General features: G+C 41.7%; 1 protein-coding gene and 1 long non-coding RNA gene across 2 annotated transcripts; both read left to right on the forward strand.

The window, feature by feature from the left end:
• Positions 1 to 872: 872 nt before the first annotated feature.
• Positions 873 to 3,478, forward strand: LOC123426814 (serine/threonine protein phosphatase 2A 57 kDa regulatory subunit B' kappa isoform-like). Its single transcript, XM_045110717.1, has 2 exons — positions 873 to 2,335; positions 2,879 to 3,478. The coding sequence occupies exons 1-2, from the start codon at positions 1,244 to 1,246 to the stop codon at positions 3,245 to 3,247; spliced, it is 1,461 nt and encodes a 486-aa protein (XP_044966652.1). The 5' UTR covers positions 873 to 1,243; the 3' UTR covers positions 3,248 to 3,478.
• A 1,225-nt stretch (positions 3,479 to 4,703) lies between these two features.
• Positions 4,704 to 6,471, forward strand: LOC123426824. Its single transcript, XR_006622322.1, has 3 exons — positions 4,704 to 4,792; positions 5,921 to 6,024; positions 6,381 to 6,471. It is a non-coding gene; the product is annotated as an uncharacterized LOC123426824 (long non-coding RNA).
• Positions 6,472 to 17,573: the final 11,102 nt, after the last annotated feature.

Here is a 17,573-nt window from a genome sequence, read left to right on the forward strand (position 1 = left end):
GCGATTGGAGGCACCGCTGCAATGAACCGAGGCAGAACAAACCGAGGCGGGGCGGCGACGGGGCGGCGAACCGAGGCAGAACGAACCGAGGCGGGGCGACGACCGGAGCGATAGGTGGGGCGGCGACGGGGCGAGAGGCGGGGCGGCGGCGGCGATTGGACCGAGAGGCGGGGCGAAGTGCGGGGAACGAGCCTGGAGCGACGCGGGGTAGGTCCGGCCCGGGATAAGTCCCAATAAGCTCCTCGGTGAGAGTCTTTATTTGATAAGTCCCAAATCACCACAATAAGTCCCAATAAGTCCCTTGTGTTTGGTTTAGGTTGGACTTATAGGGACTTTTTTAAGTCCCTGGAAACAAACACCCTCTAAGTGTGACTTTTATTGGTTGCATCTCACAATGACCTTTTTGAAGGAATTGTTTTTTGGGTGAATTCAGACTTTCTTCACGATGAAAATCCAATATCTTTGATCAGACAACAACAATGCGTGTGCATTGCTTCTTTCTTAAAGACGTTGCTTTTCTAGAACCACTTTTGTAATTCGGATATTATCTTCAACGGTTGTTAGAGTGCTGCTGATGCTAGTGATTGATCACCTTAACCGTTTTTTTTTTGTTTTTTTTTTTGACTGTGTGTATTCTAGATGTTTTTAAATATTTTGTTGATACAAAAGGTAAATGTAATTGATATCTTTATTATATTAATATAGACTTTCCTTACTGGGAATTCTGCGAATCAAAGAAGGGCTCACATTTTCTTTTGAGACCACAGGAAACCTCGAAACCTTCCATCGGGCGATACGTGGGAATCCAATCTCAAACGAACGGCCGAGATGCATCCGGCCACCCCTTCCTTCTTCCGGTGGCCATCGTTCCCCGCAAACAGCTGTAAACTGCAGCTCTTCTCCCCCCGCTCGGTTCCCACTGCGATTCCACCCAAAACGCCAAAGGCTCTGCGCTTTCTGCCCCCCTCCGCCTCCGAGATCTCATCCATGGCGGAGGCCTCGGCGTCCCGCTCTCGGATCTAATCCCCCCTCACAGCCATTGCGGGATCTGTGGCCGGCGCCCCGACAGCTGCACGGGTCGCGGCGGCCAACCCGGTTCGTTGCGTTGCAAGATTTGCTTTGCCTCTGCGTGTCCTGGGTCGGTGGCGGGTAGTGGGTTTACTTCTCCCTGGTCCGTTCATGGTTCCTTGAAATGGGTGTCTGACGCGAGGGGGGTCGGCGCTACGGACTGTTTGCTGCGGCCATGTGGAAGCAGTTCCTTGGTAAGCTCTCGGGGAAGTCGCCGAAATCCGGCGGAGGCGGGGGCTGGGGATCTCCACCGCCCAAGTCCCCAACGTCGTATGACGTGAATGGGAGGCAGTGGGACTCTATGCGGGCGTCTCCTCCACTCGCGGCTATCGCCGGAGCGGAGGGAGAGACAAGGGAGGACGTGTTCCTCCGGAAGCTCAACGTCTGCTGCGTGTTGTTCGACTTCTCCAACGACCGGGGCCGAGACTCTCCGGAGAGGGAGCGAAAGCGGCAGGTGCTCATGTCTCTCGTCGACTGCCTCGGCACGGCGGAGGAGCCCCTCACGGAGGCGATGGTTTCGGCCTGTGTGCGTATGTTCGCCATCAACCTGTTCAGGGTCTTCCCGCCCAAGGTCCGGCCAGGCACGGGGGCAGCTGCCGAGGCTGACGAGGACGATCCATTCTTTGACCCCTCATGGTACCACTTACAGGTCGTGTACGAGCTGCTCCTCCGGTTCGTCACCTCTCCGGTAGTTGATGTGAAGGTGGCTCGCAAGTACTTGGACAATTCGTTCATCTCTAGGCTGCTTGATTTGTTAGATTCTGATGATCCTAGAGAAAGAGATTGCTTGAAGACAGTATTGCATAGGATATATGGAAAATTCATGGGTAATCGGCCCTTCATCCGCAAGGCTGTGAGCAATATCTTCTATAGGTTTGTATCCGATGCTGATCGTCACAATGGGATTGGCGAACTCTTGGAGGTGTTTGGGAGTGTGATTAGTGGGTTTGCGAAACCATTGAAGGAGGAGCATAAATTATTTCTGTGGAAGGCATTGATTCCTCTTCATAAACCGAAGACAGTGGGCATGTATCTGCCACAGTTGACATACTGCATTACACAGTTTATTGACAAGGAACCAAAGCTCTCAGGGACTGTGATCAGAGGCCTGTTGAAGTACTGGCCAGTGACGAACAGTCAGAAGGAGATGATGTTCTTGGGGGAGTTGGAGGAGGTGCTGGAATTGACAGAAATGCCTGAGTTCCAGAAGTGCATGGTCCCATTGTTTCGGAGGGTTGCACACTGCTTGAATAGCTCTCATTTTCAGGTGAAATTTTGTCCCAGGATATCGACCTGTAATATCCTATTGCCAGTGTTTGTTGTTTCATTAAGTTTCTTTACTAGCTTATAGCTCTCATTGTTGGTTGTCAGAACACTCATTTAGTTCAGGACTTGAGGCAGTTATTTCAATTGAAAATCTCTTGCATTCTTGTGGGCCGTCTTTGTATTTCGAACCAGCATCACATTTACCACCCAGATATGTGCTGTTGTATTCATTTTCAAATTATACTTTGCTCAAAGAATTCCCTTCAGAGATTCTTCACATTTGGATGTAGCTGCTATTTAATTGGCCACAAGGGCTAATGCTGAGTAATCACACCAATGCAAATTACATTCTTTCCTTTCTCCTTATGTTGTTTGTTGGAGATTTTTTCTTTGTATGCCTACACAAAACTTTATAGATGTGGAACACTTCTATGCGCCATGTGCTGATGAATGGAGAAACCTGTTGTTTTTGTTTGTGACATGATTTATTCTACAATTCGAACACTCCTAGCCTAGAAGCTAAGAATATTGTTCCTGCTTACAGGTTGCTGAAAGAGCCTTATTCCTGTGGAACAACGAGCACTTGTTCGGTTTGATCTCTCAAAACCACCAAGTTATCTTGCCAATCATATATCCAGCTCTTGAAAGGAATGCTCGTTTGCATTGGAACCAATCGGTTCTTAATATTACAATGAATGTCAGGAAAATGTTCTTTGACATGGATCAGAAGCTGCTGTTGGCTTGTCAGAAAAATTTGCAAGAGGAGGAAGAGAAGCAAGCCGCATCTGAGGAGCGGAGAAGGCTTATATGGGAGCACCTTGAGAGGAATGCTGCATTCCATCCAGTAACCAGAGACATCAGCTTTGCTGCTTTTCCTAAACCCGCTCCTCTGGTAGCTCCCACTATGACATAATATGTATGTGTTCAAATGGACTTCATTCCACTCGATTTATAGCACTATGGATGTTGTGCAGGGTATTTTGTCAACCCCCCCCCCTTCCCCGGCCCTCATTTGAAAGTCTGTAATTAATACCAGTTTCTTATCTGAGGACGAACCTTGATTCTTTCATGGTGTACTATCAAGTGATGGACATTTCTTTCTTTGACAAGATAATGCCCAATTCTAGTCGATTGTTCTGTGAAACGACTTTGGATTGGATATGTGAGGTCGTGATTTTTTACTACAGCTGGTGTCATGTGGATGCCAGTGTATTTTGAATTTTCCAGATTCTGATGAATCCGTTCAGAAGATTTGATGGACGGGCGAACAATGAGGTAAGTCCACGGTGCTTTTCATGATTGATAACTCAACTGCATTGCGTCGCTTGCTTAGTAGGATAGGAAATCTGAACTTCACACAGTAAGCATTGCTACATGTTCTGGTATTGCACATCTTGCCAATTCATGACAAGAACATTGCTGCATAATTAAGGATGATTTGCCTTTGACATGATAAATATCAAAGTCTTGGCTCCACATTGAAAAATGTCCTTATATTTTTAACATCTGGATCAATATTATCAATCAATGTGTAAAATTACCTGCCAAAGTGTATATCCCATGATTTGCTTTCTTGTACCTTTATTCCCCTTCATTGTCAGCAGTTGTATTAATAATTAACTGCTATCATGGATGATATTGTCATTCATGAATAATGACAAAGGCACTTAGACTTAGTTGATAAAATCAAGCCTGGTCCCTGGTCCCTGGTGCAAGTAGCAACCATCTACCAATGAATGCAAGAGGGACCTAATTTCACCTAAATATTCAATGGTAATCAATTCCATCCAACTACAAGCTCAGTGCATATTTCTCAGTCAGATGGATACTCATAAGAGATCTGGTTCATGGCATGACTACGAATTTAGTCCCATCCAATTAAGATTTAACATGTCTAGTTATCCCCAGAAAAGATACTCTTACAGGGTTTGATGTGATAAGCTTGATGGACAGTAATAATACTTAATACTAATTATTGGCTTGAGTATTAATTCAAGGATCTAGAAATGCATATACTGGTAAAATGAAAAATTCCCTATGCTGCTATTTTCTGTACATTCCTTATTGACAAACTGTGTTATATATGATTGTTCATTAAACAACATTGTACTATCTCTATTGCACTAGCAAACAACACATCAACTGCCACAGTTATGTTTACGCTGGTCAAGTCCTTTTTGTTCCTACTGGTGCTTGATAGTTGGACACTTGGTTCGACCTGAGGCATTGCAAACTTGAGTTGGTCTATAAAAGGTCTCACACCCATACAGATAGCCACTATCCACTCCATATATCTTCCTCCTTTGTTCTGCTCATAGTCCTTTTCTTCTCTTTTGGTGTACTTAGATACTTGTGTAGAGATATACATCAAGATGGACAACCCTCCGAGTACACAGGACATGTCCTACTATGATCATGTTCAGAAGCGCCATGAGGAGAAAGGCTGCTTATATGCATGGTAACCTTTCTGTTCTGTTCGTTACGGACAACTCTTGCCACTCTGTTCTGGTCGAGTTCTTGTTGACGTATTCTGCAATGAGGAATCACTCTGAATTTTGAACTTGCCTTAAGGTGTATAAGAATACTACTCCCTGAAAAAAAGGGCAGCCTGGTGCATGTAGCTCCTGCTTGCGCTCCGATCCATATTAATTGACACTGCCTTAGTACAACTTTGTACTAAAGTTGTACTAAAGCAGCGTCTATTAATATGGGTTGGAGGGAGTATATGTATTTCTGACTTGTCAATAGCCTGTTTGATGTAACATTACATAGACAAGGTTTATGTGTCACACAATCATTCTAACATACGTCAGAAGACTAATTTATGTGTCACACGATCATTCTAGCAAACTAAGTAGGCAGTTTACGTCGTTTACCTTTCTCATATTTCCCGAGTCCTGTATCTTGTTAAACCTAAGAGTTAGCAGTACGCCAGTGCCTAATCGTGTATGAAAGAAAAACAACCAGTATGATTTAGGGCCTCTTTAATTCAAAGGAATTTCATAGGAAGTTTGGAGGATTATGTTTCTTTCGAAATGTTCCTTTAGAGCTTGTTTAAGTTCTAGGCTTGAGAACATATGTTTTTTTTCCTATAGGCTGCTTTGCATGCAATTTCAAAGGAAAATTTCCACCAAGTCCAACCTCATGGAAGTTATTCTTATATTCAGTGAAAACTATGGCGAATACTATGCCTACATTCTGTGTTTTTCATGTGGTGCAATCAGACAACCTGTGCTGCACTACATATTTCCGTGTTTGCAGTGCATGTGAATTCAACATGGCATGGCATCCAGTTTTTTCATTTTTCTTAGTTTGAAATCCTACAAATCAGAGAGGCCCTAGCAAACGTCACACATTTGGTACAAAAGCATTTTAAGTTTTTAATTGAACTTTTCCTGTGTTATTACTTACTATAGGATTAAGAACATAGTGAAAATGATGCGGGTAGAAAGTCTAAAAATTTAGGATGGCCTCTAACAATAGTCCGGAAATGCAAAGGGTGCTCTCGGGCTTGTTACAACTTACAAAGCTTTGTTTTTCCAGAGAAACTAATTAGTCCGATGGTTCAACTTTCTTCCTCATTTAGGTGTGGTACATCTACTTCCTCTCCGGCAAAGCTTTCTTACAAAACATTTCCAGCACCTATCGTTATTAAGGCCCCAGTTTGGTGAGGGACTGCCATTCAGGGAGGTAGGAAGTGATGTTTCACCTTTATTCTTGAAAGGGATATCCACCAAACAAGTGACCCTAACCTTTGGTTCATTAGATGAAATGGAAAATGATATCCTGTTGGCAGGTGGTAGTAGTCACCGGTCATCTTCGTGCAACTTCGCCTGGATCTTGCCTTTCGCACTGTATCTTAGAGAATTAATTTTACCATCGAATCAGTTTGAGATCACTCCAAGATGGAAGTAATTTTCAGATATCTCACTAAGAACTTATGCAGAGAATCTCAGTTCAAGTTACAAATTAGTACTGATACTTAATTTTGCACCGGTTTCTGGTTGACAACTGTGGATTTTACATTGGAAGCTTGTTGTTTGCAGCCTGTTTACACTGTGCTGTTGCTTCTGCTGCTACGAGACCTGCGAGTGCTGCATGGAGTCCTTGTGCTGCTGCGGCTAATTTTAGCTGGATATTTCTGGTAATGGAGATCTGGCAGGTTGGGCTGTTCTGTGGAAACCCATATCATTTCGCCTTGGTGAGATAGTGAAGTATGTGCTTGTTCGAATAAAAACTGTAGTTACGTCTCTATTGTCATGTACCCCTTCCCTAAACTAGCACTCCCTCCGTTCCTAAATATAAGTCTTTTAAGATATTTTACTAGGAATCTACATATGAAGCAAAATGAATGAATCTACACTCTATAGTATGTCTATATACATCCGTATGTAGTCCACTAATGATACCTCTTTAAAGACTTATATTTAGGAACGGAGGGAGTATGTTGTAATTTTCTCGCAAAAAAGGAGAGTATATTGTTGGTGTGTGTTTTGTCTTTGACGATGAAATACATTGCTAAGTGCTGTCATATTTATAGGAAGATCTTCCATCTATTCCTCCCTTTTCAAATTACTTGTCTTAGATTTGTCTAGACACAAAGGATCCACTAGTAGAAAATGAGGCTTCAGACCCGGTTCGTTTGGGCCATTAGCCCCGGTTCAAAAAGTGGGACTAATGTTAGCCCCGGTTCGGTCCCGAACTGGGGCTAATAGTCCTCCACGAGGCGGGGCTGGGAGTGAGGGGGGGGGGGGGGGGGGTGGTATTAGTCCTGGTTCTTATTACGGCCCGGGGCTATTGCTTAGATGCCTTTTTAGCACTTTTTAGGGTTTAGGGTTTTGCATTAAATTGGATGGGGCTATTTTGCTGCCTCTTTTTTGTTTGCTATTTTCCTATTTATTTATTTTGGGCATTTTTTAATTCTTGTTTTGCACTAAATTGGATGGTACATACACAACAATAAAGGAATAATTATTGCACATCATCGTCACAAATATATTACACCATCTCATCCGTCGTGCTTTGGCAAACATATTTCAAAATGTAGACACGAGTTACATGCACATATGAATCTCTTTTACACTTTAACATTTCACTTGAATTGCACCGACGGGCTATAGTATTCTCCCTTCGGATCTAGGACCTCTGCATCTAAGAATCCGACAATTTCCTCTTGAATTGCTCGTATGCGCTCCTGTGGTAGAAGACTGTCCCGCAACCGTTTGATCTAATTTAAAGAAAGGGTCAATATATATCAATGAAACCGAGCACAATTGATGGTAATAAAATAAAGTTGTGAGTATTGTTTATCATACTTTATTTTTTTTAATCTCGGTTTTTGCCCGTCTCATGGGTCGTTTGGTGAATGAACTCGCAAACATAGTATCCACATAAATTGTTTCCCTTTTCCTGCCTCAAGCACTTTACGAGAACAAAGTTCAATCAAAAACATAATCAAGCATGATAATGGTATTGAAACTAGAATAAAGAGATGCGCGAATCTAGCTAGTAGTGCTTACATCCATTTGTCTAAATGTAAGCTCTGGCTTCCAAGCACCCCGACACTTGGCGGTGAACCGTTTCCAAGCCCTGTCAAGAAAAGAAAATGAATAAAAGAGTTTATATTAATTACTTGCTATCAGGAAATGAACGAAAAGTTGAAATTACCTCTGGATGCATTCTTGCATGTTCGCCCAATCAGCGAGGGGTTTGCGTAGCGAGTCCATGACTTTTACTAGTCCATCGTGAGGTACAATGATTAACAGAACAAAGTGGAAGCCGCGCATGCATAACGAGTCAATTATACACTTAACATCGAGTAAGCGAAAATAGAATGTGTGTACAAGACAACAACACTCGCTTGAAGTTGTAAGGAAATAGTATTTCCCTTTTGGTAGCGGAAAACCTTAACCCTTGTACCAAGTTATTTTCTGTCTCGTGGGGATCCAGTGCGAGACTATTGTCATGAATGAAATATGGGTCAATGAACCCAATGTGATAGATTTGTCCTCTTTTGCATTCGAGAATCTTCATTCTGCAAAATTAATATAGTGATGAGTAGGATTATACATGCAATGAACGAACTGAGTAAGAATTAATGACATAAATTAATAATACTTACAAACAATAGGCATTGATGATAGATTTGTCGAGGGCATCTTGTTTGTATAACTGAAATAATTCGTTGAATTTAATCATTAACACACCTTCTCCATGCCCGTAATGCTCGTCTTTATATGCACAATAGATTCAGTTTTGCTGTTCAGCAGATGCTCGCATGTACCAGTTATGCAATCTTTGCATTTTTGTTGGTAGCTCGTTGACTAACTCAGGTTTGACGAGAGGAGACTTGTGCCGGTACACGTATGTTGCGTCAACAAAATCCTGTATATGGTTTAAGTACCGATCAATAGACATGCCATGAGCCTTGGCCGCTTCTCCGTAGAGTGCAACAAACTCCGGATCGATATCAGCTGTTTCATCATGCCTTTCCTCGACCGCAGCTCCGCTCGCGCACACCTCTGTATCGGAATACACTTTGAGCGGGCGACACAATTGGTTTTTCTGTTGTCCGAGCTGGGCAACTGATTTCCCACGGGGTGCATGATTGGTTTTTCTGTTCTTCATATTCTGATGAGGTACTTTTGGAAGGGGCGACGACTTACGTTTCGATGATCGGAACCCCTTTGTGCCACCACTATTAGCGGTGGTACGTTTCCGCTTTTGGCTCTGATCCTCAGTGGACGGAGACGAAGATGGCTAACGGGGAGGTGGAGACGGCTGCGCTGGAGACTGGTGAGGCGGCGAAGACGACGGCTGCGCTGGAGACTGGTGAGGCGGCGAAGAAGATGGTTGCGCTGGAGACTGGTGAGGTGGAGGCGAAGAAGGATTGTTGCTCTTAGGAGTCGGTGGCCTTGGCGGCCAATTTGGAAGCAAGATGTGCTCCTTTGACCATACAACGGTTTGTTTCTTGACTTCTCCAAGTTTAGACAAATCCCTATCTTCACCTGCAGGGTAGTCCAGCTTCAGCTCCTCATAATCTTTGGCTACTGTGCCGACATATGAGACTCCTTCCGCCCTTGGCTTAAGCCATTCTTGAGTGGTGATAGAGACGTGGTCCCTAACAACAACTCCGCATGCCTTCAGAAATTTCTTCTTTACATCTGTGGGAGCAACCGGTTGCCCGTATTTTGAGACTCTTTCGATCCTATACCTCTCACCGTCATCCATCTTCTTGGTTGGGCCTCGTTTCGTCCGTACTGAAGTTTTGCTCGATCCGGTAAAATAAGAAAGAGCGTTAATATATGTATATAGACAGTAGAGGATTAATTTATTAATATATATATGCACCTTGCCGGAGCCGTCGGCTTCTCCCTCATCGGAGCCGTTGAGTCCTCCCTCGCCCGAGGCGTGGGCGTGTACCTCACCGGAGCTTCTACCTCCTGTGTTGAGAGACTCATCTCCCTCGCGGGACTCGTTCATAAACTAATTGGTGACATCGCCAACAATAAAATCATCCCCACGGATGACACCATGCATCATGTATTCCTGATATTCGTCTCTGTCGTGTATTGGATCCATAGTATCTGAAAATAAATTAAACATAAAAAACTAAATTAACTAAACAACTAAAACATAAAACAACTAAATTAACAAAAACATAAAAAAACTAAATTAAATAAATTAATATACATTGAATAATCCACTTAATTAATGCATCATCGAATAATCCACTTAATATTATCGAATATATAATTTTGAATACATCACTAATACATCTCTCGAATACAATAATACATCTCTCGAATAATATCTAACTGATCAACCAACAAAGAGCTTCCGCTGTAGTGAGGCACGGGCGTTGGACACCCAAAGAGCAGGGACCATAACCGGATTATAGCTCGGGTGAGATCCCTGAAGAACCTGCCAGGTATTGGAGAATCTGGCATCCAACGCCTCCATGTAGCGACAAACGTGCTCGTCCTCCTCCCTGACATGACAACGTACCTCCTCCTCGGGGCCCGACACCCTCGGCACTGAAAGTGGCCCACGCGACCGCCACCAAGGAAGCTCCGGGTCGACGACGGGAGCCCGGTTCCTCACCAAGCTGCGCGCCCCAGAAGGTAGCTCCTCCCAGTGCCAGCCAGGCAGAGCCGAGTCCCACACATCCGGACAGCTCTCAAGCAGGTGGTCGCCACCGAGTCGAGGACGAGGATGCGGGCCACGCATCGTATGTCGACGTCGAGAACCAATTCTACAACTATTTAAATTCCTACTATTTAATATTTTTTTTTTGAAATTTTACTCCTAGATACCAGTAGCAACTATTTAATTAGGTTCAGCAAAAAACTTAAAAAAAAGAAAATATTTCTTATAGATAATAGTTGCTATATTATCAATCTTATTTGGTGAAGGCATATTTTATATAAATCTTATTTGATGCTACACAAAAATTAGATGAAGGCATATTTTAATTGGCAACCTGCAACAAAAGGAGTTTCTACACATATGGGGGAATGGATAAAGCAAACTATTGATTTGGTATTCTTTTGTATGCTTTATTATAATTTGTATTTTTTTTCTTGTTTAATCTATTTAAATCCATCGTTAAGCATCGAGTTTCGGTTCTACATATATCCTGCACTCGAGCAAATTTATATATGCTTTGGCATGAGGTGTTCCTTCGATAGTTAGAAGGCTCTATTTGGCCATTGCAATATGAGATATTCCTTGGATATACTTCTTTAGTTACACAAAATTGAAAATTCCAGGAACCTTTTTTTTATTTTGTCCCGACCCCCAAATTACTAGAGACGGCCTTGCCTGCGCCTTGTCATTGGGGCGCCTGAGCGCGGGGGTGCACGACACCGGCGAGGGGAGAGGATGGGGGCGCCTGAGCGCGGCGTGGGGAGAGGAGGGGCGCTGGAGCATAGCCCGACGGGAGGCGGCCGGAGCTAGAGGAGGAGAGGGAGGAGTGGCGGCGCGGAGCTCACTGTGGGAAGCAGAGGAGGGTCGGGGCGCAACAACTGCTCGTTGGCGGGCAGATGAAGGAGGCGTAGGCGGCCGCGTAGGTGGCGCCGACGACGAGGATGGCTTAGGGGGCGACAGCGACTCCGGCAGCCTAGCGGCATCGGGGGCAGGGGCGACGTCGGTGTTAGGATCGAATGGAGAGAGGGGAGAGATCAAAATTTCCAAACTCCCGCTTATATAGCCCCATCTCTATAGTCCCGGTTTATGCCACCAACCGGGACTAATGCTCATTTTCGACAGGTCAAATGGCAGGAAGCAGAGGCCTTTAGTCCCGGTTGGTGGCTCCAACCGGGACTAAAGGGAGGCCTTTAGTCCCAGTTGGCGCCCCAAACCGGGACTAAAGGGGGTGATGCCGCGGCCAAATGTTTATTCCCACCTCGCTAGTTGAGAGGAGCTCAGAGCGGTTTATGAGCCCCGCTGCGCCAAACTCTCGAGCTTCTCTCAAACGCAGGCCTACGGGCCTAAACGCACTCTCTTTGCCATGTGGACCTACTCGGCCTTCTACGGGCCTCCATCCTGACCCATCTAGGGTTTCTAGTAGTATGCAAGCTGTGATGGCCTAGTAGGTGGCGTTTTTTTTACTTTAATAATTTTTAGTCCCACTTTATATTTTAATTCTTTGCTATTGAAGATTTTTTTCTCTTTTATTTTAGTTTTCTATTAAAGATTTTGACAAAAAACTTTAAGAAATTCTTTTGAATTGATATTTTTTGTTTCTTTTTAGTTAATGTTTTACTTGATTCTTTTTAACAAATAAACACTTTGATAATTTTAGTTGATTCTTTTTAGTTCATTCTTTTTAGTTAATGTTTTAGTTGACTCTTTTATTTTAGTTTTCTATTAAAGGTTTTAACAAAAAAACTTTATGAAAATTCTTTTGAGTTGATATTTTTTGTTTCTTTTTAGTTAATGTTTTACTTGATTCTTTTTAACAAATAAACACTTTGATAATTTTAGTTGATTCTTTTTATTTAATGTTTTATTTGATTATTTTTACTTCATTTTTTTTGCTATTAGTTTATTATTTGAGCTAATTGACCCTTAAATTGAAAAGCACTACAAATGAACTCTGAAAAGGTTGAAAGTTGGCATGGTATCATCATTTCACCCACATAGCATGTGCTAAAAAGTTGAGAGGGTTACGACCAAAAATGGATGCACTTCGTGTACAAAACGGACAATCTCTTTCGAGGTATCAGGGTTCCGGACAAAAACTCATCTGTTACAAAGGCATTTCATTTTTTGAACTTATTTGAACTCCAGAAATTTTGTGTGTTCAAAATGCACCATTCAAAGGCACATCATCGATTTTCAACAATTTATGACTTCATTTGGTATTTTTCATGCATTTACTTATTTTTTTGAGCTAATTGACCCTGAAATTGAAAAGCACAACAAATGAACTCTGAAAAGATTGAAAGTTGGCATGGTATCATCATTTCACCCACATAGCATGTGCTAAAAAGTTGAGAGGGTTACTGCAAAAACTGGATGCACTTCGTGTACAAAACGGACAATCTCTTTAGAAGTATCACGGTTTCGGACGAAAACTCATCTGTTGCAAAGGCATTTCATTTTTTTGAACTTACTGATCTCCAGACTTTTTGTGTGTTCAAAATGCACCATTCAAAGGCACATCATCAATTTTCAACAATATCTGACTTCATTTGGTATTTTTCATGCATTTACTTATTATTTGAGCTAATTGACCCTGAAATTAAAAAGCAATACAAATGAACTCTGAAAAGGTTGAAAGTTGGCGTCGTATCATCATTTCACCCACATAGCATGTGCTAAAAAGTTGAGAGGGTTACAACAAAAACTGGATGCACTTCGTGTACAAAACGGACAATCTCTTTCGAAGTATGAGGGTTTCGTACAAAAACTCATTTGTTACAAAGGAATTTCATTTTTTTTGAATTTATTTGAACTCCAGGATTTTTGTGTGTTCAAAATGCACCATTCAAAGGCACATCATCAATTTTCAACAATTTCTAACTTCATTTGGTATTTTTCATGCATTTACTGATTTTTTGAGCTAAATGACTATGAAATTAAAAATCACTACAAATGAACTCTAAAAAGGTTGAAAGTTGGCATGCTATGATCATTTCACCCACATAGCATGTGCTAAAAAGTTGAGAGGGTTACGGCCAAAACTGGATGCACTTCGTGTACAAAACTGACAATCTCTTTCGAAGTATCACGGTTTCAGACGAAAATTTATCTGTTACAAAGGCATTTCATTTTTTGAACTCCAGACTTTTTGTGTGTTCAAAATGCACCATTCAAAGGCACATCATAAATTTTCAACAATTTTTGACTTCATTTTGTATTTTTCAGTTGGCGTAGTTGTTTAGGGTTTAGTTCTCGTAGTTGTTTTAGCTCTCGTACTCGTAGTTGTTTTAGTTCTCATAGTTGGTACCTCTTTCACAAAAAACGCCGTTTTTCCACTAATAAAAGGAAAAGTGCATTTTATTTAGAACCAAGTGGTACCAAGTTTAATACATTAGTACACATCACATAAAGTTTAATACATTAGTACACATCACATAAAGTTTAATACATTAGTACACATCACATAAAGTTTAATACATTACATAGATTTATATTTCGATCCCTTGCCTATGATCGCTTTGGCCGTAAGCATGCAAATGAAGCGTGCTATATATGTGATCGAAATGCATGATACCATGAAAAGTAGAAAATGAAGTTGGAAATGGTTAAACCATTCAAATTTGGAAACTAATGGCACAAACAAAAACTAAACATAAATTGGTCCAAGCAGTACATAATAGTACTCGTCCAAGCAGTACATAATAATAGCTAGCATATATATATACAAGTGTTCTCCATTGTGAACACTACTCGTCTAAATCAGAAAGTCCCCAAACTGGTGTTGCTGGTGCTGGTGCCAGGTGACGCTGGCCATAGTTCATGATTCGAATCTTGTGGTACAACTCGTATGAAACATATGCATCTTTTGCTGCATACTCAATGTTGATATCGTCAAGTGGGGCCATCTCCCACTTTGTGTGCTGATACCTTGGGAATTTGGTCTTCATATCAGCGTACTCCTCGTCGATCAAGATGACTACCATATGAGCCATCGAAGTCCTCTCATGTTGAAGCTTGAATTTGTCTTGGATATCAATGTGGCAGTGAGCTGGTATCTCAATACCGAAGCTGTGCCTCATCTTGAGCTTGTCGTTCCTTTTATCAACACTAGAAAAATGTATGCCATTGCGAAATAAGTCCATGAGTTCTGGACAATGCTTGTCACTACTGCAACAACAACAAATTAAAATGGAACAAATGTTACATACTGCTGCAACAAGGAAAATTGTTTCACTACAACTAAAGAGAAATTGATCTTTAGGATTCAAATGGAACATATTCTAGGATTCCGCAACAAGAAAAAATGTTTCACTACAACTTTAGCTTCAGCAACCTAAATTTTGTGTCATTCTTGCGGGAAAAGTACAAGATTGTCGACAAAGAAGGTAGTATGTAGTACTACTGCTTCTAGCATGAAATAGGTATAACTTTAGTTTTTTATCTTCTTCTTTTTCCATCTCATGATGCTAAATAAAATGCTTCTACACCTGCTACTACAACTATGAGATTGCTAAAAGCAAAGTTGATGTTTGTTGATCATGTTTTTATACTACAAATTAGCTTTTCCTAGTAAATGCAATATTTACTAGGAGCAATTCAGGAAATGGCCATCATTACCATTGTTTGTAACATGGCTATCAATGCTAGTTCGGGACATTGCAACATCTACATCTCCCTAACTTTTCTATTGTAGAAACACAGTAACATGCCTAATTTTGAACGATGCAATTCATACTGCAATTTTTACACAGAAAACCATGAACATGGCACTCTCATCTTGCTACATGCTTCTACTTGAATGATGATATTTTTGGTCATTTCGTTTCTAAGCTTTCCTAGATGTTGCAACATTTTGTTCGTTCAACCTTTTTAGTACAAGAAATTGTCCAACATCAACAGATATCATTAGCATGCAACATGCAGGTTATTTGAGGAATTTTTCTTACTTACTATTGCAATTCTTAAATATTTTTAAACTATATTTCACTACAACTTAAGATAAATTGATCTTTAGGATTCAAATGGAACATATTGCTATCCTATGCAATTTTCATATCCTATGAATTGATCAAGAAACCCTAAATTAACTATGACATTTCTATCCAATGGAACATAGAAACTGCATATATTATAAAAACTGCATAGGTTAACTATGACATATATATATTGTTATCCAATGGAACCAAGATCACTATATGAAATTGCTATCCAATGGAACATAGAAACTACATATTGCTATCCAATGGAACCTAGATCACTATATGCAATTTTCGTAACCTTGGATCAAAGAAAGCCTCAAAACTTACCTCGCCCATTAGAAAACCATGCCATTTCTCTTGAAACATAGTTGGATGACGACAACATCTTGTTGATTGGATGTGTAATCCATATCAAGCCCCATGACACTCTCATTCTCCTCCACCTCTTGAAGCCATTTCTTGAAATAGGTAAGAAAACGCGACACCATGGCACTGTCATTCGTGTACACGACATTGAGTTCGGTCGTGCCATGTGCGAGCACCTCTCTGTAGTGAGTGGTTGGCATGGTGGAAGAAGTGAAGGGAAGAAGAGAGGGGAAGAAGAGAGGGGAAGAAGAGAGGAGAGCGAGAGAGAAGAAGAAACAGAGAAATGGCGAATCTTCTTTGGTTCACGCTTTTCATCGATCGAAACGATGCGGGAGGCAAACTTTTTGGACCTTTAGTCCCGGGTTGAGCCACCAACCGGGACTAAAGGGGGATACGAACGAGTGCCACCACCGCGGCACGCCACGTGTCAGACCTTTAGTCTCGGGTTGAGCCACCAACCATGACTAAAGGGGGATACAAACGGTTGCCACCACCGCGACACACCACGTGTCAGTCGCTAGATCTTTAGTCCTGGTTTTTGGCATGAATCGGGACTAATGCATCGAACCGAACCACGACTAATGCATCGAGCCGAACCAGGATTAATGCATCGAACCGAACCGGGACTAATGCATCGAACCGAACTGGGACTATTGCCCCGCGAGGCCCTGGCAGCTCAAACCGGGACCAATGCCTGACATTGGTCTCAGTTTTACTTGGACCCGAGGCTAATGGGATTTTGGGCTCCGACCGAAAGCCTCATTTTCTACTAGTGATCTACTCCGTCCTCCCTGAACTACTGGTCTTAGATTTTCCACTGGATACAAATAATTTGGTAAGGAGATACTTTCTTTGTAAAGTGGTGGTCTAAACAATCTTATAAGTATTTGTTTACGGAGGGAGTATTATATTATTGAACTTTCATGATAAAAAACATGGAAGTGCTCGGATTTTATGTTGAAGGTTATATACAATCTTGTTATCATCAAGCACTTGACTGGCGGACGCGCGTAGAACCCAATCCTTGGCTATGTTCATTGGAAGAAAGAGATTCATATCTATCAACTCGTTTGGTTCCTTGGTTACCACCAAATTGTTCTTGTGCGATGATCTGTTGAACAACGTGTATATGGTTCAAATATATGAGACAATAGATGAGACAATAAGTATAGCACTTGCACCAAATATATGGTTGAACAACATGTATAAGAGGCAACTTAAGAATAGGCTCAACCAAAATGATGTGTATAAGAGGATTTTACAATAAGTATGTGACTATGTGAGTTCTTTATGGCTAATGTTGAGTTCATGGATTATACACACTCTCACCCTTCCACCTTTGCTAGCCTCTCTAGTACTGCACAACTTTCGCGGGTACATTAAACCCACCTTCCTCAAAACAGACACCATATATTTTCCTTAAAACAACCACCATACCTACCTATTATGGCATTTTCATATCCATTCCGAGATATATTGCCATGCAGCACCATCGTCTCTTTTTTATGACACGCACCATCACTTCCATATTGCTTATAGAGTCATACCTTGTTCTAGCTATCGAGTTGTAATCTTTGAGTTGTAAGTAAATAAAAGTGTGATGATTTGCATTATTAGAGCATTGTCCCGTGTGAGAAAAGGATGATGGAAGCTATGATTCCCTCCCAAGTTGGGATGAGTATCCAGACTTTACAAAAAATTAAAGAAGCCAACGAAGCCCATAAAAAATAAAAGAGGCCAAAGAAG

This window comes from Hordeum vulgare, chromosome 1H, assembly GCF_904849725.1.
Source record: "Hordeum vulgare subsp. vulgare chromosome 1H, MorexV3_pseudomolecules_assembly, whole genome shotgun sequence".
Classification (NCBI taxonomy): domain Eukaryota; kingdom Viridiplantae; phylum Streptophyta; class Magnoliopsida; order Poales; family Poaceae; genus Hordeum; species Hordeum vulgare.

Bases quoted from the DNA above. Each gene is read 5' to 3' on its own strand.
- LOC123426814 (XM_045110717.1), top strand. From the start codon at position 1,244: ATGTGGAAGCAGTTCCTTGGTAAGCTCTCGGGGAAGTCGCCGAAATCC. The intron at 2,336-2,878 runs GTGAAATTTTGT...TCCTGCTTACAG, and splicing joins TGAATAGCTCTCATTTTCAG to GTTGCTGAAAGAGCCTTATT.